This window comes from Pediculus humanus, genomic scaffold (genome assembly GCF_000006295.1).
Source record: "Pediculus humanus corporis 1103172108259 genomic scaffold, whole genome shotgun sequence".
NCBI classification, from domain to species: Eukaryota; Metazoa; Arthropoda; class Insecta; order Psocodea; family Pediculidae; genus Pediculus; species Pediculus humanus.
The window spans coordinates 261,747-283,660 of record NW_002987828.1 but is presented as its reverse complement, the minus strand read 5'-3'; the positions used below and the strand labels follow the sequence as shown (position 1 = coordinate 283,660).

General features: G+C 29.8%; 4 protein-coding genes across 4 annotated transcripts; 3 read left to right on the top strand and 1 right to left on the bottom strand.

The window, feature by feature from the left end:
• Positions 1–1,338: 1,338 nt before the first annotated feature.
• Phum_PHUM490270 (rab3 interacting molecule, putative) lies at positions 1,339–2,842 on the top strand (the record flags this gene model as incomplete). The annotated part of the gene is made up of 4 exons (XM_002430511.1): positions 1,339–1,448; positions 1,735–1,939; positions 2,020–2,741; positions 2,809–2,842. 4 exons carry the CDS (start codon positions 1,339–1,341, stop codon positions 2,840–2,842), a joined length of 1,071 nt encoding a protein of 356 aa, XP_002430556.1.
• Positions 2,843–5,880: 3,038 nt separating this feature from the next.
• Phum_PHUM490260 (uncharacterized protein) lies at positions 5,881–13,225 on the top strand (the record flags this gene model as incomplete). Its single annotated transcript, XM_002430510.1, has 16 exons — positions 5,881–6,453; positions 7,800–8,010; positions 8,094–8,318; positions 8,411–8,547; positions 8,627–9,013; positions 9,087–9,256; positions 9,333–9,456; positions 9,548–9,714; positions 9,791–9,960; positions 10,047–10,224; positions 10,320–10,510; positions 10,594–10,755; positions 11,011–11,161; positions 12,487–12,698; positions 12,794–12,924; positions 13,019–13,225. The coding sequence occupies 16 exons, from the start codon at positions 5,881–5,883 to the stop codon at positions 13,223–13,225; spliced, it is 3,396 nt and encodes a 1,131-aa protein (XP_002430555.1).
• A 2,740-nt stretch (positions 13,226–15,965) lies between these two features.
• On the bottom strand, positions 15,966–20,234 carry Phum_PHUM490250 (uncharacterized protein; the record flags this gene model as incomplete). Its single annotated transcript, XM_002430509.1, has 15 exons — positions 15,966–16,070; positions 16,158–16,262; positions 16,399–16,514; positions 16,614–16,866; positions 16,948–17,073; positions 17,162–17,386; positions 17,457–17,573; positions 17,649–17,924; positions 18,019–18,208; positions 18,300–18,430; positions 18,519–18,778; positions 18,830–19,037; positions 19,358–19,552; positions 19,638–19,916; positions 20,094–20,234. The coding sequence occupies 15 exons, from the start codon at positions 20,232–20,234 to the stop codon at positions 15,966–15,968; spliced, it is 2,727 nt and encodes a 908-aa protein (XP_002430554.1).
• A 345-nt stretch (positions 20,235–20,579) lies between these two features.
• Positions 20,580–21,138, top strand: Phum_PHUM490240 (uncharacterized protein; the record flags this gene model as incomplete). The annotated part of the gene is made up of 2 exons (XM_002430508.1): positions 20,580–20,721; positions 20,807–21,138. The coding sequence occupies 2 exons, from the start codon at positions 20,580–20,582 to the stop codon at positions 21,136–21,138; spliced, it is 474 nt and encodes a 157-aa protein (XP_002430553.1).
• Positions 21,139–21,914: the final 776 nt, after the last annotated feature.

Genomic DNA, 21,914 nt, shown 5'->3' with positions numbered 1-21,914 from the left:
GGGTGATATATTAATTATATATTGTTATTTATAAAATATTCGTGTGTGTAAAATAGTTTTTTTCTTTTCGAATCGAAAAATATAGAAAAAAAAAAAAAAGGAAAAATTCGATTTGATATACGATGAGTCAACGAAAAATAGGAAAAAAAACAAGGTTCGTTTTTTTTTTTTACATGTTAATTTTTTTTTTTCGTTTTCTATTATTATTATTACTATTAGGACTTTAAATAAGATAAAATATTAAATTATTTTAAATAATTAAAATAAAAATTAAAACAACTCTAAAATAATATGAAAAAGAAAAAAAAAAGATAATTTTTTTTTTTATAGATATTTTATAAATTTAAACTTATTAATGCGAGTTTTTGCGAGATTCAAAATGGCGGACGTTAACCACCCATAATTGTTTCGTGAAAATGTTTTTTGTCTCTTTCTTTTTTTTTTTTTATATGTATATATAATTTTTACAACGTATTATTATTATTAATTTATTCATTCGATCATATATATATTTAGTTTAATTTGTGAGTTGGGTAAAAAAAATCGTTAAAATTTGATTTTTTTTTTTTCCCCATTAGTTTACATGTACATGTAAAACGGTAATTTTGTGTAATTTTTTCTGGATTAAAAAAAATTTTTTTTGGCTAATTTATTTAATATTAAAATGAGGAATCGCGAATTTTTTATACACATGGTTTAAAGTCAAAAAAAAAAAACGTTATCTTATGTGTGTGTTATCAAAATATTTTTGCCAGTATGAAAAATATGAATATAATTGTGAGTTTTTTTTTTAAATAACTTAATACGGTATATATTAATATCATGGCATATTATTTGTTCTTTTTCCCACTTCTCCTCCTCCTCCCCTTGCTCCTTGCCCCCCTCACAATTCATAAATGGCAATATTGTGTGTATGATGCAATAATAATATGTTTATTAATATTGACTAAATGTTATGTTCACATTGTTTTAAATCATTTATAATCCATTCCATTAAAAAAAAAAATTTATTTATATTTTCAGAAAAAAAAAAAATTCATTGTCATAAATAGTGTTTGTTGAAAAAACAAAAAGAAAAAAGAAAAGAAAAGGAAAAAAATGGTGGTGGTGAATGATATTATAATAATAAGTGTCATCATGGTGAACATTAGTGACAATTTTAAATTATTTAATGGTATCAAACCAATGATGAAATTATATTAAACAGACGGAGATAAAATGCTCGACAACAACAACAGCAACAGAAACAGCAAGAACAACAAGAAAAACAAGAGCAACAACATTTTATTATGAAAAAGGTTAAACTTGTCATGGTCGGGTTAATAGGGGAAGGTTAAAATGACCGACAGGCCCGACCTATCGCACCTCACTGAAGAGGAGAGGCAAATTATTGAAAAAGTAATGATGAGGCAAAAACAAGAAGAAGAAAGAGAAAATGAAATCATGAGGTAAATGAATTTTTTTTTTTTTTTTTTTTTTTCATTTGAATATTCACATAAAAAATAGTTTACAAAATTAGTTTCAATCTATTTGCGTTACTGTTAAAAGAAACTGAAAGAAAGAAAGAAAATATAATAATGATAATAAATTTATAAATAGTAGTTAGGCATTAGGATTAATTAGGCTTGAAAACAAAAAAAAAACACATCCTTTGATCAACTTTTTTTTTTTTTTAGTTTTGAGTTTATAAATAATCATGACACCTTATTGATTTTATTTATTTATTATTTCCAGGAGAAAACAGGATGAAGTTCAAGTTTTAGAAGAAACGATTCGACAACGTTCGGAGCAACAGAAAAAAGCTGGAATCGAACTTGATGCCACTTGTCATATTTGTCTCAAAACAAAATTTGCCGATGGAGTCGGCCATATTTGTAATTATTGTAGCATCAGGTGTTGTGCCAGATGCGGTGGAAAGGTCACTCTTAGATCAAATAAGGTTCGTTAAATATATATATTTATTAAATAAGAAAAGTTTTATTTATTTATTTTTGTTGACAATAAATATGTTTTTTCCAGGTGATTTGGGTTTGTATAGTTTGTCGTAAAAAACAAGAACTCCTTAGTAAAACGGGACAATGGATAAATAAAGGATTGGGAGGAACTCACGACAGCGTTATGTCGAAAATTCAAGCTGATTTAAATCAGCAGCAATTCCCAATGATGAACGAAAACTTGCAGCAATCGTTAAACATAGACAAAAGGCCCAAATTGGAGAGAGCTCACAGCGCGGCAGAAAAAGAAAATCTTCCCCTTCAACGATCCAACAGCCAATTACGAAGACAGTATTCTCAACAGGAACAAAGTACGAGAACGTCTGCCGATCAGCAACAATATCAAAGATACGGTCGCTACCAGGAAGAAGATCCGAGGTTTTACAGAGCGGAATTGGAGGATTTGATGAGGTCGGCTCCCTATTACGACCAAACGAGTCAAGATGTCGGATATAGAACCGAACAAATGAGTGGCGAATACGAGAAGCGAAATATTTATCCGGAATTATTAGTGAGAGGAAGTGAATTTAGAACAAATATGGATGGTCAAAGAAATCAAAGTGTTAGCAGTGGTAGTACGAATAATAAAAAACACAAAAGAACCGGAAGTGTAAAAAAACAACACGGAAGTTCCGGGCGACATCATACACAAATCCAAAGAAGTTTTAGTTCTTCTGATGATGATCTCAGATCTCCCGAATGCACGAGCGGAGAAGATATGGATAATAGTAAAATTGATAAGGGTGAGTTCGTTTTTGAATTATTTTCCTTTTCATTATTATTATTATTTATTTTTTTTTAGTGGTTTTCATAGAATATTCATTAATAGAATCGTACAGGGAAAATAAAAAAAAAATAAATGTCAAACTTACGATTCTTAGTATATATACATATATGTATATGTATAAGAATTAATTTATTTACATAGAACAGTAGATTAGAAATTTCGATTAGTTCGTATTATTTGATGTATTTTCTTGTGTGAAATCGATTATTATTATTATTCATATAAATTTTTGACACTTTTTACCAACATTTGAATATGTCAATGGAAGCTTTTAAAATCTTTGTAAATATCAAAGTGAATTCACTTTAAGGGAAAAAGCTTCACTTTAAATAATTTTTTCATAGCCATTGATTGGATCTCAAGCATTTCCTAACCAAATTTTATTATTTAAAATTTTCAATTCGAATTATTTAATAAATATTTAAGTTAAGTTGGTACGAGTGATTTCGAAAAAAATGTATGCGTTATTAACAGTTTTTAATTATGGTTGTTGCTGAGAGTGTCTGTCTTCGTTTTAATATTCGAGAATTATTATAATAATAATATTGATTCGAAATAGATTTCCCGAATAGAATAGAAAAATGAAGAAATGAAAAAAGGTTTGTTAGGTTTCATATAAAGGTTTTATTTTTACAAAATTGCGTAACATTTGTTGAAAACTGAGCCTTAAAAGGCAACAATGATAAGAAATGCCGCATAAGATTTGACGATAAGAAAAACTCTTTGTGTTCATTTTTTTTTTTTTTTTTTTTATTTCTTCAAAGAAAGGTTCATGTTTGTTTGTTCGTTTGTTTGTTTGTTGGGGTATTCGTTTGTTTTTAATGATATTTTTTGCTTATGAATAGTTTTCGTGAGATATTTATAAAAAAAAAAAAATCATGCGTTTAGTATTCGTACACATGTTAAATTATTATTATTTTTTTTTGATGGGAAAAAACATTTTCTTTTATATAAACAATGGAAAAACCAGAAATAATTATTGGTATTGATTATTTTCTCTATGAGTTATCATAACAAATAACCTTTGACACATGTTACCACCTTTTAATTAGTCAAAGGATTTAAAAAAAAAAAAAAGTTTCCAATGGCAAACAACAAAGAAAATTTTTTGATTTCAATTACCAGGACGATAAAATGAATTTCATTGATTCCCATTGTAATTCAGAGAGTAAGGAAAGGTAGATATGAACGATAAGGGAAAAGAGAGAAAGAGAGAGAGAGAGAGTGTGTGTGGGGGGAAAGGGATGGGAGGGGAGGGGAAAATGCGAGTGGGGAAAAAGAAGAAGCGAAAAAGAGAGAGAGAGAGAGAAAGAGATTCACATAACTTTCTCGGTCTCGTGACTATTCCCCCCACTCCTAAAAACTGACGTCACTAACCTGGGTTTCATTGATTTTCTTGATTCCCTACTTTCTCGTTTAACCGCCGCCGCTTCCCGCGCCGCCGCCTCCACCGCCACTCTTTCCTCCCCCCCTCACCTCCCTCTCCTTTTTCCCTCGAATGATTATTCTACTCTTTCACTTTCCCCCTCATCCTTCTTCTTCTTCCCTACTCCGCTATCATTTTTTTTTTTTATGTCGCATCATCTGCATTGTTGTAATTTTTTTTTTTTTTTTCGCGGTCATTTCTATCTCTCTTTTGCTAGTATCGAATCTCTAACAAAAAAAAAAAAAATTTCCGTTACAGAATCAATAACATATATATATAAAGAGAGAGAGAGAGGGGGGGATGAAGGGAAGTAGAAAAGGAGAAAAGGGAAAGAAATTTTGAAAAAAAAGGGAATTCAAGTAAAAAGTGCAAAACGCACGCAGAATGACGTAGGCAATGCTGTAAAAATAATAATAATGATAATGATGATGATAATAATAATCATTATCAACTTGCCGTTGTTGTTTCCCCGCCCCCTCCTCCTTTTTTTTTTAAATATTTAATTTATTTTACTTATATATTATTCGTAATTTATTAATTATTAATGAATGTTATCATCGATTAATTGATTTTATTCATTAATTAATTAATAATAATAATAATATTTTATACTTATAAAAAAAAAGTGGGGAAAGTTGTTTGTTGTTGTTGTTGTTGTTGTGGTCGTTGCATACGTAAAAAAAATGGCGGTTCGGGTTTTGTTTTTTTTTTATTTCGCGTTGGTTAGGAAATGCCATCCATAATAATATATAATATAATTAAATAAATAACGGTTATTACATTATTATTATTATTATTATTATTATTATTATTATTATTATTATTATTATTATTATTAATATTATATAAAATTTAAAAAGAAAAACGAAAAATTTTTTTAGGAAATATATTCATTGATAGAAGAGGGGATAATGTTTACAGTAGGCAAGCAATACTCAAAGATGAGAAGATAAAAAAATTTCTTGCGGTGAGATGATTTTCAAATATATAATATATATTTATCAAAAAAAAAAAAATAGGGAAGGTTCAAATTGAATACATCAATCGATCTATCGTTCGATTTATCGATCGATCAATCGAAACAAGTTTATATGCAAACGAATTATCCGATATGGGAAAAAAAAATTTGAACCTGATCCCTCACTTAAAGTATTGATTAATTTCAAAAAAAACGGAAATCAATTCGCCCCCCCCCTTCCCCACCCCCTCGGATAAGATAATAATAATACTGAATACATACAAAATGTCGATTTTTTAAAATATTTTTTTTAAATATTTGTTGTTAAAAATTTATGTGGTACAAATTGTTAAAATTGTGTGTATATGGAAAAACGTTTTATACGAGGTAAAAAAAAATTTAATTTTTGACTGGGATCCATTTTTAAAAAAAATTTTTTTTTTTTTACTTTTTATTTAAATTGTGAATTATTTAATTAATTCGGAGTTGAAATACTTTTTGTACATGATGAGAAGATTCCAAAAATGGCTCAATCATCCGTTCAAAACAACACAGAAGAAACAATCACGATCGATTAAATAATATAGAGACGAATGGTAGTTATTCAAATTACGAAGAATCAACATCCGATGCCGTTACGTACCACCATCACCACAACCACATCCAACACCGTCACCACCCCCGTCATCACCACCCACAACACCATCAAAATTCGATGAAAACAATTTCCGATCGCGGATTCAATCGTCATTCCATCGAAAATATATATTCTTCATACGATGATCCCGTGAATTTATTGTCGAATGAAAGAAGGAGAAGACATTCATTCTCCCCGGATTACTCTCCCGAATTGGGATTGGACGATGGAACCGAGTGTAATTTAACAGATAGAAACGCATTGAAACAATCGTGGTATAAAACAATAAGAACCCGATACCAGATGGCGGGTAAAGGAGGAATGAAAAAAGATATACAATTTCCTAAATCCCTGGACAATTACAGGACGAGTTATTACACCGATATTAAAAATGCCATAATAAGATCCGGTAGTAAAATATGGGATGAAGCCGATAAGAGAACTCGATTCACCCTGAGAAGGAAAAAAACGGTTCGATTCGATGGTGGAGGAGATGAAAGCGAAAGTTTCGATTCAGGTTGGATGACGTTGGATAACGTCGAAAGGTGGGATTCGCTCAGACAAGGATCACAGGATTCGGGAACGAAAGATTCTGGAATAGAAACTTCGAGCAATTTTACATCGAGCGAAGATTCTAATAGAGATTTTAAGGTACATAAAAAAAAAATATCGTAGAGCAAAGTAAATAAATAAATAAATGAAAAAAAAGAGAGAGAGAAAAAAAAAAAGAGCAGCTTTTATTGAAAAATGTTTGTGTAGTAAATAAATTAGTAGCAGTAGATAATTTTAAATAATAATAATAATAATAATAATAATAAATGTTTCATTTAGTAGAATATATATGAGAGTCAGGTTCGAATGATTCCAATCGTATGCTTATGTATGTATGTTTTTACATATTTTATGTACATAGATACATACATAGATAAATACATAAATGAATTTTTATAATAATAATAATAATAATAATAATATTGAAAAAAATGACGTCATTAAAACGTCGTCGTCTGCTGCTTTTTTATTTGTTTATAATTGTATTAAAAAATTTTAGCTTTTTGTTTGCTACTAATCGTTAAATAGATAGAATGATTGTTGTTTGCTGTTTGTTTTTAAAAGTAGATTTTTTTTTTTTTTTTTTTTTTGGAATTTTTCTTCTTTTTTTTTTTTTTTGCCAGGAAAAATGAAAATTCCCCGTCAGTATGTGTGTGCGCGTGCGCAAAAAATACTTAATTTTAATAGTTAAAAAAAAATAAATAAAAAAAAAAAATGATTGTAATAACACAGAAAAAGTTATGTGTGTGTACAAAAATTATGTTATTAAAAAAAAATATATAGTTATAATAATAATAATTATTAACATAAAAAATTATCTCGTGCAATATTTTATTTATTTATTTATTTATTTAAAAATTAGTAAATTTTATTTATTAGTTAGTTATACGTAAAAATAAAACGTAGTAACGATAGTTTTTTTTTTTTTTTTTTTTTTTTTCTAATGCCCCGATAATCACAATCTTAATAAATTTTTTTCGAATAATCATTTCGGATTTTTTATTAAATAATATTAATGATAATAATTTCTGTAATAAATGTTAGTTTTTTTTATATATATTCGGTGTTTTCGTATGTATTCAGTTTTTTATTATTATTATTATTATTAACAAAGGAATTATTTGCTGAATAATATTAATTGTATATTATGTATAATTAATTACCGGAAAGAGATATGTAATTTTTTTTTTTTTTTTTTCAAAAGAAAAGTTTAATTTAAAAAAAATTTGTTTTGTTCTTCATTTAGAATTGATTTCCGCTTTTTAAAATAGTTTTTTGCTTGTTTTTTTTTTTTTTTTGAAAAAAGAAAATCGTTTAGTTAAATTAAATTAAGGCATGCGTGTGTGTGCGTGAGTGTGCGTGTGCGAGTGCGTGTTTATTATACGTGTACACGTGAGCTGAAGCACACAAATTTTGCTTTTTTTTTTTTTTTTTTTTTTTTTTAGCATCCGCTTTCATGGGAAATAAGCGAAGATGGTACTCATCTCATCGGTCACATGATTTTAAACAGATCAAGGGAACCGATGTCGGGTACGACGCCGATATTAGGGCTCAAAGTCGAAGGGAATAGACTTTTGGATAGCGGAATCCGTGGTGCGTTGGTGGAAAAAGTCAAAAAAGGAAGTATAGCCGATGTCGAAGGACAACTTCGTCCCGGTTAGTTGATTAAATTTTAATTAAAAAAAATGATTTTAAAAAAAAAAAAAAAAATGTTAAAAAATTTTTTATTTTTCTCGTAGGAGATGAAGTGATCGAATGGAACGGACGATTATTTCGGGGAGCGACGAGCCAAGAAGTGTCTGATATAATCGCCGAAAGTAGACAAGATCCCCAAGTGGAATTGTTGGTTTCGCGACCAATAGGACCAAAAAGGCAGGGAGGTACCTTGCCGTGGACTCAGGGACAACTTCATACGTTTTCAAGACGTTCTTTGAATATTTCACCTAGTCTGACGCAAAATAAAGGTTGAAAAATTTTACGTAATAATAATAATAATAATAATAATATTTGTGTTTCTAAAGTGAAGGTTTATTACAATGGATTCCTTTCATTACAGACGTCTACGAAACGAGAATGAGAGATAAACCAAGCGTTCGTGTAACTTCACCAGGCAGTCCTGACATGCATTCTTTGAGGCCTTCTAGGATTAAACAAACCGTAGCAACAAATGCCAATGTCGGTGGCAGGATGCAGGTATGTAGATATTACTACCTCTTTAAAATTATTATTATTATTTTTCTTTCATAATAACGTAAATAATGGTTTTTTAAAGGTGAAACTTTGGTTTGACGCGGTCGCTTTACAACTCGCAGTTACTCTCGTGTGTGCCGCTGAATTAACACCCAGAAGTAACGGCGAACCGAGGAATCCCTACGCGAAACTATTTTTACTGCCGGATAAAAGTGAAAAATCTAAAAGACGAACCAAGACAATAGCTAATACAAATGATCCCAGGTGGAATCAGACATTTGTGTATTGTGGAATTAGACGAAACGATTTAAAATTAAAAATATTAGAAATCACCGTTTGGGATTACGTGAGATTCGGAGCGAATGATTTTCTCGGTGAAGTTTTATTAGAAGTTAATATGGCTCCTCTAGACGAGGAACCGACGTGGTATCATTTGAACGCTCACGAAGAATTGCTTCCTCCTTATAGGGTAACATAATAATAATAATTTGACGATGGAATAATGAATTTGACATATTTATTACAATTTATTATTATTATAGAGACGAGGAGAAAAAGAAATGGACTTGGATTTGACTCCTACGGATCATCTTTCTCCTCCGAGCACAACGTCCAGACTATCTGATTCGGATGCGAGCGATTTAGAGGATTTAACGAGGGATAGAAGAGTTGCCGATGGTGCTAGCATAAGTAGTTTAGGAAGTTCCACGAGGTATTTTAAAAACTATCTCATTAATGAACTACATCCATCTTTTAAATTAATTTTTTTTTTTTTTTTTTTCTTAAAGTCCTCCACCCGAAATCGAAATGAGCGAAAGAAGATCACGAAGAGATATGTCTCCCCAGGGTAGAAAACGGACGGCAGTTATGATGAGTAGAGAAAAACAAGGAACTCATCAAACTCATCGAAAGGTTTTTCATTAACCGTTTATTATTATTATTATTATTAACGAAATTGTTTCACGCGTACAAAAAATTAAATTTTTTTTTTTTTGTCGGTTAGGGTGATCAAATCATTGTTTCACAAAGATCTCATTCGGCTGCTCCCACCGATTCGCCTTCATTACATTCAAGAAGCAGATCTAAAAGTCCCGAAAGAATAGGTAGTCTATCACCTTCCGAAAGAAGCGTTTATCCTTCCCACTCTTATGTGCCAAGATTCGCGTCCAGGTAGGACCTTGAACAAAGAAAAAAGGAATTCGTTTGCCTGGACAATCCATGATTTATTTATTTGTATTTTTTATAGATCAGCCACTGTCACGCCAACAGGGTCTCCAAAAAAAAGACATCTTCCTCAGATTCCTTCCTTTCAATACAGACGAACATTTAGAGAGACGTCCAGTCAAGACTTAGAAGAACGTGCTCAATACATTAGACAAAAAATGGCCATGATGCAAAGGAAAAAAAGTAGCGGAGGTTAGTAGTAATAATAATAATAATAATAATAATAATGACAATATGGCAACGTCGGAAACGTTATTGGTGAGTTTTTGTATTTACAGTTTGGGATCGTCATTATGGAGGTCTCAGCGATAGCGATCTTCCCACATCGGATATGAAAACGAGAATGAGAGACTGGCTGTCACCGGACAAAGGTTTTGGGGATAGCGATATGGAAAGTGTTGTTTCCGTCACAAGTAGTGCTTTCTCAACGCAGTCTGAACGTCCTCAAAGACTTAGGTTATTTTTAATTAACTGTTATTGGGGGGGGGGGGAAATTCTAATTCGTCGTTTTCTTATTTCGTTAATAATTATTATTATTTTTTTCATTACAGCGATTTTCCAAATTCAACTCGCGATGCGAGAAACGAAAATGGTGGTGGAAGATCATCGATATCCGATCGAAGAGATAGATCTCAACAGAGGCAGGAAAGATCGTTGGAAAGAAATAATCACGGAGGATCGAGAAGAGGACAATTTGTGAGAAGTCTTTCCAATGCTGATGTTCCACCAGAAGAAAAAAGAGGTTAATTTGTGGAAACGACTAATTTCAAAAAAAAAAAAAAAAAGAAACCATCAACTATAACGTTTTTTTTTTTTTCCGTTTAGATGGAAGCCTCAGTGATACCGCCGTGGGTCCCCTTCACGACATGGAAAGGCGAGAACATAGAAAACAAGGAAACGAAAGAGGAACAAAAATATCATCATCATCATCACAATTTTCAGGCATGGGTAAAAAAAGCAATTCTACCTCCCAACTTTCCGCAACCGGTAATTTTCGTTTATTTCGCTTCTTTTTTTTTTTTAACAAAGGTTAGAGAGAGATAGGGATACGGCGAATCATTTATTTTTTTCTTATTATTATTATTGTTAACGCGTAACAAACAAAAAAAAAAACGGTTGTTCCCAAAATTATCCCAATAGATAGATAGTTTCACACATTTGAAGTGTGAATTAGGGTTGGAAAAACCGGAACAGAAAAAAAAGAAGAAAAAAAAAAAAAATTATAAAATAATAACTATTTAGGTCGTAAGAGAAGATTAGGGTTTGGAAGATGCGGGAAAACATCTTTTACCGTGCATAGAAGCGAAGAAGTTCTTCCAGAGGATGTTAGAAGATTAGCTAAACAAGGTTCATCTTTATCTAGTGATGGCGAAGGCTCACAAGACGGTGACAGGTTCGATGTTTTTTGAACTTGTTGTCATCATTTTTTTTTTTTTTTTTTAAATAAAACGAAATTATCAAAGCCAGGACACAGAGACGAAAAGAGCCTTTTTTAAAACCGTGCAGAAAGAAAATTTTTTTTTTTTTTTTTTTTAACGGTGAGTTGAAGAAAAGAAAAGGATAGAAAAGGATAGAAAACGTGTAAAAAAAAATGGCGACTCCGCACTTTTGTTACATTCACTTTGTCGCAGCATTTATTTTTTGTTATTTATTATCCTTGTTCAATTTGTGTTTGATGAGGGGTTATCGATTATCCATCCTTATCTAATATAATATGGCCGACATCTTGATTATCAGAAACACTGCACGATTATTGCTCATTAGTCACGCATGTGAATCATAGTAAGAAAAGAAAAAAATTAAAAATTTTTTTTTTTTTTTTTTTTTTTTTTTTTAGAAATTAGTTAATAAAATAATGCTTATTAACTTTTTGATATTCAAGATGTCTGCAATCCGACGGGAAAAATCTAATAATAATAATAATAATAATAATAATAATAATCACTCGTTTTTTTTTTTTATATTAAATTAATATGACAAAATCATTGTGGTAGAATGAAAGAAAGCAAAAAAAAAAAAAAAAAAAAAAATGTTTTATTACTTAAAACAGATGGAAGATCCCGTAGGAAGAGTCGGAGTAGTTCGAATAGTCGTAGAGTTCATCGGTCGGTGGAGGTTGTGCCACCTGCCACCAGCCACCACCAAGATTTCTATTCATCTTCTATGTAAGTTTTTCTAAAAAAAAAAAAAAAAAATCATGCAGACATTTTTATTTTTTTCCTACTTTATATATATATATAAATGTTATTTTCTCATACTTTTACTTGTGTGCGTGTGCGTGTGCGTGCGTGTGTGATCATTAGATCATTAGATTGCTTTGCATGGCTTAATAATAATAATAATAATATAAATGTGTTTTTTTAAATTAAAATTATTATTATTATGTGTGTGTGTGTGTATGTGTTTGTTATTTTCACTAATGAAATGCATCAGATTACTCTAGGAGAAGGAGAAGGAGGACAGGTAAAGTGGGGTTAGAATTTAAAAAATCAGTGTCGTATTAAGGAAATGTTTTTTTTTTTAATTCTAACCTTTTCTTTCATCCACCGTGTATTGTTTTTTTTATATATATCTCTGCACAAACTAAAAAAAAAAAAAAAAAAAAAAAAAAAAATTCTCTTTAAGCCTCTGTTGTTTCTGGTTTTTTTTCTCATTTTTAATTTTTGAATTTAAGTAAAATTCTATTGGATTAATATTAATTTTAATTTTTAAAAGCAGTTGGGCTCCATCTTTGAAAAGTTCAGAAGGTGGACAATTATCGGATTTCATCGACGGTTTGGGTCCCGGTCAATTAGTCGGACGTCAAGTACTCGGTGCCCCATCTTTGGGTGACATACAATTGAGTTTGTGTTATAAAAAGGGACACTTGGAAGTGGAAGTGGTGAGAGCGAGAGGATTACAAGCGCGTCCCGGTTCTAAAATTTATCCCGGTTAATAACAAATTATTATTATTATTATTATTATTATTCGGGTACTCATAGAAATCGATTATTGATTATTATTATTATTATTATTATGATTTTAGCGCCATACGTAAAAGTTTATCTCGTGAATGGGAAAAAATGCGTTGCAAAAGCTAAAACGGCAACGGCAAGAAGAACTTTATCACCCTGGTATCAACAACCGTTATCATTTCGTGAAAATCCATCGGGTTGCGTGTTACAGGCAAGATAATTATTAATAATAATAATAATAATATTAACTTGTTGTCGTTTTGGTTGTTGTTGTTGTTCATTTTGTTTGTTTTCAGGTTACCGTTTGGGGCGACTATGGTAGAATCGAAGGGAAAAAAGTCTTCATGGGGGTCGCACAGATTATTTTAGATGAATTGGATCTATCGAATATTGTTATAGGATGGTATAAATTATTTGGAACATCATCATTGGTTAGTGGACCTCCCTCACTCGGTTTATCACGCCGTAGTTCTCTTGCTAGTTTAGATTCCCTTAAATTATAATAGTTCGCGCCGCATATATAAAAAAAAAAAAACAATATTATTATTATTCGTACATAATAATGACGTCAAAAAGAAAACAAACGACTGCTACTACCACTGTCACTATCACTACTACTACTACTACTACTGACACGACTAAAATTTTTTTGCGTTTACTACTAGCAAGACCAAAAAAAAAAAAAAAAAAAAAAAAAAAATGAATGCGTTTATTATACTCACGCACACACAAACACACACAAGGATATATAATAAATACTTACGCACACACAAAGACACAAACAAACACACGCGCGCACGCACACGTGTTGCGTAAACGTACGTATTTTTACGCACGTGCGTGCGTACGTGCGTAAGCGTTCAAAAAAAAAAAAAAAAGTGTTTAAAGTCATGCCTGAAGTCTCTGAGTTTTGGATTTTTTTTTTACTTAAAAAAAAAAAAAACCTTGTAGTGGATGGTCATTAGTGATTTAGAGTGAAAATTTATTAATAATAATACTAATAATAATAATAATAATAATTAATTAACTTAATAAAATGATCATTAATGATCATGATTTAATTGTATTGATTGATTGATAATTGATTGACACATTTTTCTCTTGCGAATTAACAATGGTATGTATTATTTTATTTATTTATTTATTGTAGACATTTTATTTATTTATATTTTTAATACCGATCGATAACGCAAATAATAATAATAATAATAATGTCGCGTATACGTCATCATCATCATCATCATTATCGTTTATTTTTTATTTTTTTTATTTTTTTTATTTTTTTTTTCATTTCAGTGAGATATTAACGATTTGGAGGATTCGGGATTTAATCGTATCCACATTGATTAATTTTACCAACAGCAAGAGAGTAATAATAATAATAATGATAATAAATAAATAAATAAATAATAAATGATGATGATAATAATAATGTATCGATTCGTACAAAGACGTAAACGGACATCCACACTTCCTGAGAGAGAGAGAGATAGAAAGAGAGAGAGAAAGAGAGAAAAGGCACACAGGTAAGTTTTATTAATTTTTCCACATGACTAATTATTATTATCATCATCATCATTATTATTATCGTAATTCTTTCTTTTCTTTTTTTTTCCTTTCTTTCTTTTTTTTTTTTTTTTGTTTATTTTCCAGGTGAAAAATAACAAAAAATAAAAGTTTATAAAAATAAATAAATAAATAAAGCAATTGAAAAATTTAATAATAATAATAATAATATAAATAATAATAATAATTGATAAATAAATAATAATAATAATGATAATTCGAAAGCTAAAAACAAAAAAAACAAAAAGCAAAAAAAAAAAAAAAAAAAAAAAATAGACTTAATTGGTAAACATGCTTTAATTATTTAATTATAAAATATTAGAAAAAATAATAATAATAATAATAAGTTAATAACGATTCTTTATTATTATTTAATAATTTATTAAATTAATGGAGTATTAATAATAATAATAATAATAAAATGATTTCGAAAAAAAAAAAAAAACAAAAAAAAAAAAAATTTAATTATTTAATAATAATAAATATATTTTTACTTTGCTGACGATTGAACAAAAAAAATTAATTAATTAATTAATATTGAACGGGTGCTTTTTATTATTTAATATATATTTAAATAAATTAATTAATAAATAAATTTATTATTATTATTATTATTGTTAGACAAAAAAAAGAAAAATTTTTTTATTGTATTTATTAAATTTTCCGGTTTTTTTTCTTTTTTTTTTTTTTTTTTACTTTTCATGTTGTTGTATTAAAAACTCTTATTTTATTTATCACGTGATGTGTATCGTTTATTATTATTATTATTATTATTATTATCGCGTTACCCTTTTGTTATTATTATTATTATTATTTTTTTTATTAAATATAAAAATATTTAAAAATAAAAAAAAAAAAAAAAAATTTATTATTACTTATAATATTTTTAATCCAGGAGAAATATAGCGGGAATCCCCCCTGAAGAAGATCCCCCCGGTACTTCCCCTTTTCTTACCTTCGAGAAACGATCTTGAGCTGCTACCATCATCGTTCCTGCTTCTTTCGAAGAATCTGCAAGTTTCAAGAGAGAGGAAGAGAGAGAGAGAGAGAGAGAGAGAGAGAGAGAGAGAGAGAGAGAGAGAGAGAGAGAGAGAGAGAGAGGAAGAGAGGAAGAGAGAGAGAGAGACACACAGACACACAGAGAGAGAAAGAGAGACAGAGAGAGATACCTCGAAAGGATGCTTGGTCGCTTATCTTCTTTTAGGTTTTTTTTTTTTTTATTTCGACGAGATGAAATTGAATCCAGGGGATTTGAACCCACGACCCCCAACTCGGATATGGTCAATTTTTGGACTCTACCTCGAGGACTCCCAAAGCATCCAAGCTGAAGATTTACCCCTAGCGAACACCTAATCAACGGAGGGAAATCCAATCCAGGAACCCCCTCCCCCTAACCATCCAGCCTCCTAGTAGTTGGATTACAGGAGAACACCATCACCACTTCCGGTTTTTTTTGCGGTGAGTAATAAAAAAATAAATAAATAAAATTTTATTTAATTAAAAAATTTTTTATTATGTTTATTTAATAATAATAATAATAATAATAATAATAATAAATAATTGAGACTTTCGCACAATTTACATGCGCGCTTTTTTTCGGGGGGCGGGGAGAGGGAAGGGGGAGGAGGGAAAGGGGAGGAGAGGACAAATAAAATAGTAAAAAAAAAATAGTTTTTTTCAAATAAATTTAAAACATTTTTGTTTATCGTGTGGTATTCTCGTTTTGAAAAGTATCGAATCCGCACGAAATTGTGTGTTGAGTAATGGAGTGTATCCGAATACCTGTTGACAATAAATTAATATTTTTTTTTTTTTTATCAATTTTATAATTTTCTTCGTGTTATTTATTTTTTTATGCAGAAGATTTACCTGTGAAAAAAATTGAATGCATTTATGTCTTTCTTGAAAATGAGTATCGTCTTCGGATAGAGAAACGGAACATCCGGGACATCGAAAAGTCCATCTCGACGTTACCTACATCCAAGCCGAACAAACAAACAAACAAAAGGGTAAGTAGTAAATTTCATTCCTATATATAATAATAAATAACAAAAACAAACAAAGGAAAAAAGGAAACCTTTATCGGTGGTTTTCTTGTAAAATGAGATACTAGAAAATTCATTGCAATGTCTTCGCAATTCATGTACTGATCGACTTTATCCCTTATTGCTTGTGGTAACCAATATGAATACAAATACGTGTAATATTTGTGAAAAAAAGCAGCTCCTGTCGTCATAACAATAATAATTATTAATAATAATAATAATAATAATAATTTTTTCGTGTTTGATAAACGATTTGTAATGTAAAAAACAAACAAATCACCCGTTAAAACCATCGATAATTCGCACGAATAATTCGAATTGTACAACCATCCATCGTGATTGAGGTCCCACGCGTGAAACCTTCCGGGAAATCCAACGATTCTATCCCTTTTTTCGCGCCAAATTCTAAAACCGAAAATGATTTCGTCGTGGCGCAAGTGAGCATCGTCGTCGACGGAAAGGACTCCTTCCGTTTCTATCGCATCGTATGGTAAAAATCTATTATTTAAACTGTTTCTAGACGTTTTCACGACCTGTTTTACAAACAATCATTTATCGATTACATCCATTAGCGCAAAATACGTTAAAAATTTTATTCGTTTTAATTATTTTACGTGTATTGGAACTCCAATGTCGGGCCATTGTAAATCTTCCAACGGCGGTTTGGGAGAATTCCAAACGACGATTATTTTATTCAAATACGGCAAACCGTAGAGTCTACTAAGAGAGTTTATGAGAACCTTAAAAAAAACCAGGGAAAAGTGTAAAAAATTAACGCTCGTCGCCGTCATTTAAAAAAAAAAAAAAAAAAAGAAAATTTTCCGTTACTTGTTCTCGTTCGTATGTCAACATGACGATTGTAAATTGTTCCCTGGGATGATTTCCACCGAGATTTTCCGAATATTCTTTTCCCGCACCTCCGGCACCTTTTCCTATGGGTCTGAATCCCGTCGGCGAACCGATAAATTTCGCATCCGACGGTAAAACGGGATCGAACGGAAGTTGCGGATAAAGCCAAAAAGGATTTGCCCAAACGTTCCAAATTTCGTAACCCTACGAGAAAAAACAAAAGAAAAATTTAACGCTTTTTGCTGTCGTACAATTCATGACGTCATAATTTTACCTGAGTTAGAAAAAACGTATAATTTCTTTTAAAGGCGGGAGATGGATAAGGCGGTTCTAAGGGTCCTAAATTTTCTTCCGGTTCCGTTTCGGGAGCAACAGCATCCGTTCTTATGGGCTGAAAAACCGAAAAGTTTTATTAAAAAATAATTTTAACGAAATCGTTTTCGCTGTTGTTTATTATTATCATTACAATAAAAGTGCTGTTGAAAACGCTTGGGGCGGGTTCATCGTGTACGGCCAAAGGTGGTATACCAAGCCTGTCTCTAACGGCAGCAACGATCGTATCGATGACGCATTGAAAACTCGATAAATAAGTTTCCCAAACGATTCGACCCTGACGTCTCATCAACAGTATTTCGCTGTCGGGAATGCTTCGTAATATAAAATGTAATTCGGATATTCTCGATTTGGGTATCATTAAAATTATTTTTTTCCATACTAGGACTTCGTCGAAACTCAATTTCACCTTTATAAAAAAAAAAAAAAATTATAAACGTTAAAACGGACGACATTTTTATTTATGATAACCTGATAATTATGTGTTATGATAAACGATTAACCTGATCTCCTCCTAAAATGACAGGTACGGAACCGGATCTTAAAGCTTCGTAAATTCTCGCTTGTAATATCGTGGATGATATGATATCCGTCGGCGGAGCCATTATTAAAACAAACGTTGAATTTTTCAATATCGTTCCTCTCGTCGTTTCCGTACCGCACAAAAGCCATTCTTGTAAATCCGGATGTTTTCTGCTTACACGAAATTTTCACTCAATTTACGTTACAAATCGAAATCGATTAAATTATGTGCAAAATAAAAATTTTTCGCATTCGCACTTACGATTGTAAGCTCACGATGGGAGGATCACACGTGAAATGAAAATAAAGTAAATCGTTTGTTGAATTGATAAATTTTTTTAGTCTTTCGATTACGTTTTCCTCGAAATATTTTCCACCGATTTCGGTTTGACCCTGAAAACAACAAACAACAACCAATAAATATTTCATTTGATGATAACAAAACAAAAAAATTAAAATTTTGTTTTTAAAATGTAAATACTTGGAATGACATTAAATATTTTCTTCTTGCAGGTAACATATTTGAACAGTCTTGCCACATGTCACCACCCGGAGGACCTAATATCGGAGGTATGACTAGATCAAAACCTTGTCTAAACCTTAATCTTTCAAACGTTGATTGTACAATGATTGCTCTCCCTGTATTCACACCTGAAAATCTATCTTGTGTCGTTGAAAGATCTCTCCTCGACAAATGTAATAGAATGTGATTTCTTCCATCTCCTCCCCAATATTTCAAACCTGAAAAAAAATGTTGACTCGATTAAATCATTCATTCATTCATCAACAAACCATCTTTTAAAAATATCCATTCTGTGAATGAAAAACAAATACTTTTTAAATAATCCGATAATGTTTGAGTCGTGTGATTTTCTTTCGATTCACCCAATAAAACCAAATAAGCACATGCAATTGTTGGATTTTTCACTATGTGTGGATTATAACTTAAAACTTGTTTTATTGTTGTCGATATGAATGTTTCAACTTTCCAATCAATTTCCTAAAAATGAATGAATGAAAATTTTTAATTTTTTTCTTAACATTCGAAATTCAAAAAACTGCTATAAATTACTCGAGTTTTATTTTTTTTCTAATTAGAAACAAGACATGTTATTTTTTACCTATTGCCTTTTTTCTTTTTAATGAAAATTTCTATGGGACAGGTGACAGGTGAATGGCTTGAGGTATCAAGATGGAAGTAAGGACTTTAAGCATTCGAAACCTTAAAATGTTACATTTAAAAATAGGTTAAAAAACTAAAGTTGTCATGATTTAGGTTAGGTCAAAGAATAATTTTAAATGAATGAATGAAATCATAACCTCATAAAAATAAACAGGAAATCCGGAAGTGATTGAACAACGAGAATAATCCCAACAATTATGCATCTGACAAAACTCTAAACCTTCTTTCAATTTATAATCAACTGTTTTAGGTATTTCATTCGAGTAAAGTGTAAGAGGTAGAGCAAGTTCTGGCGTGTTTCGTTGTATAGCTTCTCTCTGTGCAACTTCCGCCTAAAAAAAAAACAAAATTTTACACTTTATTCGTTAAAATAACTCTCAGTAACTTAAATTTTTATCATTATCAGGGCTTAGCTACCTGCTGAACGGATATTTTTAACCTTTCCAATTCCATTTGTTGATGTAAAATTTCATTTTTAACCTCTTCGTTTTTTTGATTCAACGATGCTATTTCCAATTGTAATTTTTGCCTTTTGGCTTCTATATCTCTTAATTCCATACCAACAGATCCTTTTATCCTCAGCATTTCTTCAATTCTAGATTTTAAATCGCTTGCTTGAAATACTGGAAAATCATCCAGGGCTTCTAGTTTTGCACGAGTTCTGTAAATGTCAGTTTCAGGTGACAAGGTGTCAACCTAAAATTAAATGATATTTAACATGTGAAATAATGCCATTGTAGTGAATGATGTGGTGTGGGGCCAAAGGGTTTTAAAACACGCACTCACGCACATGATAACCTTATGACTAGTCATTATTGTTGTTTATCTTTTGGTAGGATATTTGCAAGAGTTTCCCAAATCAAGATAGCTTACCTCAGATAGATACAAATGAGTAACTAAAGGAACTACAATTAGAACAACACATATTATCAAAACAATTTTATTTATTTTGATTTTGTGTAGCCAATTGCAATAACTTTCCCATTGTTCAGTAAAGCATATACTTCTGAACATGATTTCGAATTGTATAAAAAAAACTAAATCCGTTATCCGATACTTAGTTGTATAATATAAATTGAGGTGCCAAAAGTAATGCAAATATCCAGTATAATCATACTGAAAGTCATTAGTCGATTCTCATTTACTTTTACAATTGTAAAAAATCTACCATATTTGTTTATTTGTGAATTCACCGCCTTCTTGTAAATTAGACATAAATTTATTATTTTATGATTCATAGAAACTTAATCACTTGTTGTTATTCTCTTCAATGCTTTTATCAAATAATTTCTTTCTTAATTAAAATGTGTTTTTGAGTTTTATATAATTAATTACAAAAAGTTTTTTTTCCGGGACATAATGCCTACGAGTTATGAAAATGTTAATCCAAAAATTTATGAAAAAAGTGAAAATAGAGAATTGACCGTTGAAGAAGAAGATGAATTAATTTCTGATGAAATTGATTGTAGAGAAGTATTTGATCTTTTGAGAAATGTCTCAGGTTTGTTCATTTTCTATCGTATCATGGAAATGAAACTTAAATGAATTTGTAATCTTGTTAAAAGTGAATTTTTTTTATTTTCCAGATCCAGAGTATCCGTTAACACTTGAAGAATTAAATGTTGTTTCACAAAATCACATAAAAGTAATTAATGAAACAAATGAAGTTGTTGTTAATTTCACACCCACAGTTCCACATTGTAGTATGGCAACATTAATAGGTTTATCGTTAAGGGTTCAACTTTTAAGAGCATTGCCATCAAGGTACAAAGTTGATATTTGCATAACACCTGGTAGTCATGCATCTGAAACAGCAGTTAACAAACAGCTTAATGATAAGGAAAGAGTCGCTGCAGCATTGGAAAATCCACATTTAACGGAAGTAATCAATCACTGCATTGGTAAAACATTATTATAATAAAATGTCTTCCTTTTATTTTTTTAAAAAAAAAAACAAATAAAATTAAAATAAATTTATTTATTATTATTATTATTATTAATAAAAAAATAAATAAAAATCCAATTTTTTTTTTAAAAGAAAAAATTACAATTAAAACATTGATTTAAATAAATTAATATTAAATGATAATTAGGTAAATTATTATTATTATTATTATTATTATTATTATTATTAACAGGAAATAATAAAAATTAATTAAAATAATAAAATTAAGTTAAAATTTTTTTTCATTTGTTTGTTTGTTTTTTACTGTTATATATATATATATTAAATATTGTCTCTTGCACACAATCATTTACTTTAATCGATTAATATTCAAAAAATATAATAATAATAATAATAATAATAATAATAATAATGATAATAATAAAAAAAGGTTTTTTTTAAAAAAAAATTGATTTGATCACAAAAGTTACTTTGATTAAACTATGATAATTTTTTTTTTTTTTTTTTTTTTTCTCACATTTATTATAATAAATTGATTGATTTTACCAAATAATAATAATAATAATAATAATAATAATAATAATGGTGATAATGATGATAAAATAAAATTAAAATAAAATAATAAAATTTAAGGGATAATGTGATGATAAGTGATGGACAATGTAACTTAGCATATATATATATATATATAAAGAAAAGATCGGTACGCACTTACGCACACGCACACGATCTAACATTTATTTAAAAAAAAAATCATTATTATTATTATTACTAACGGACGTGAAGAG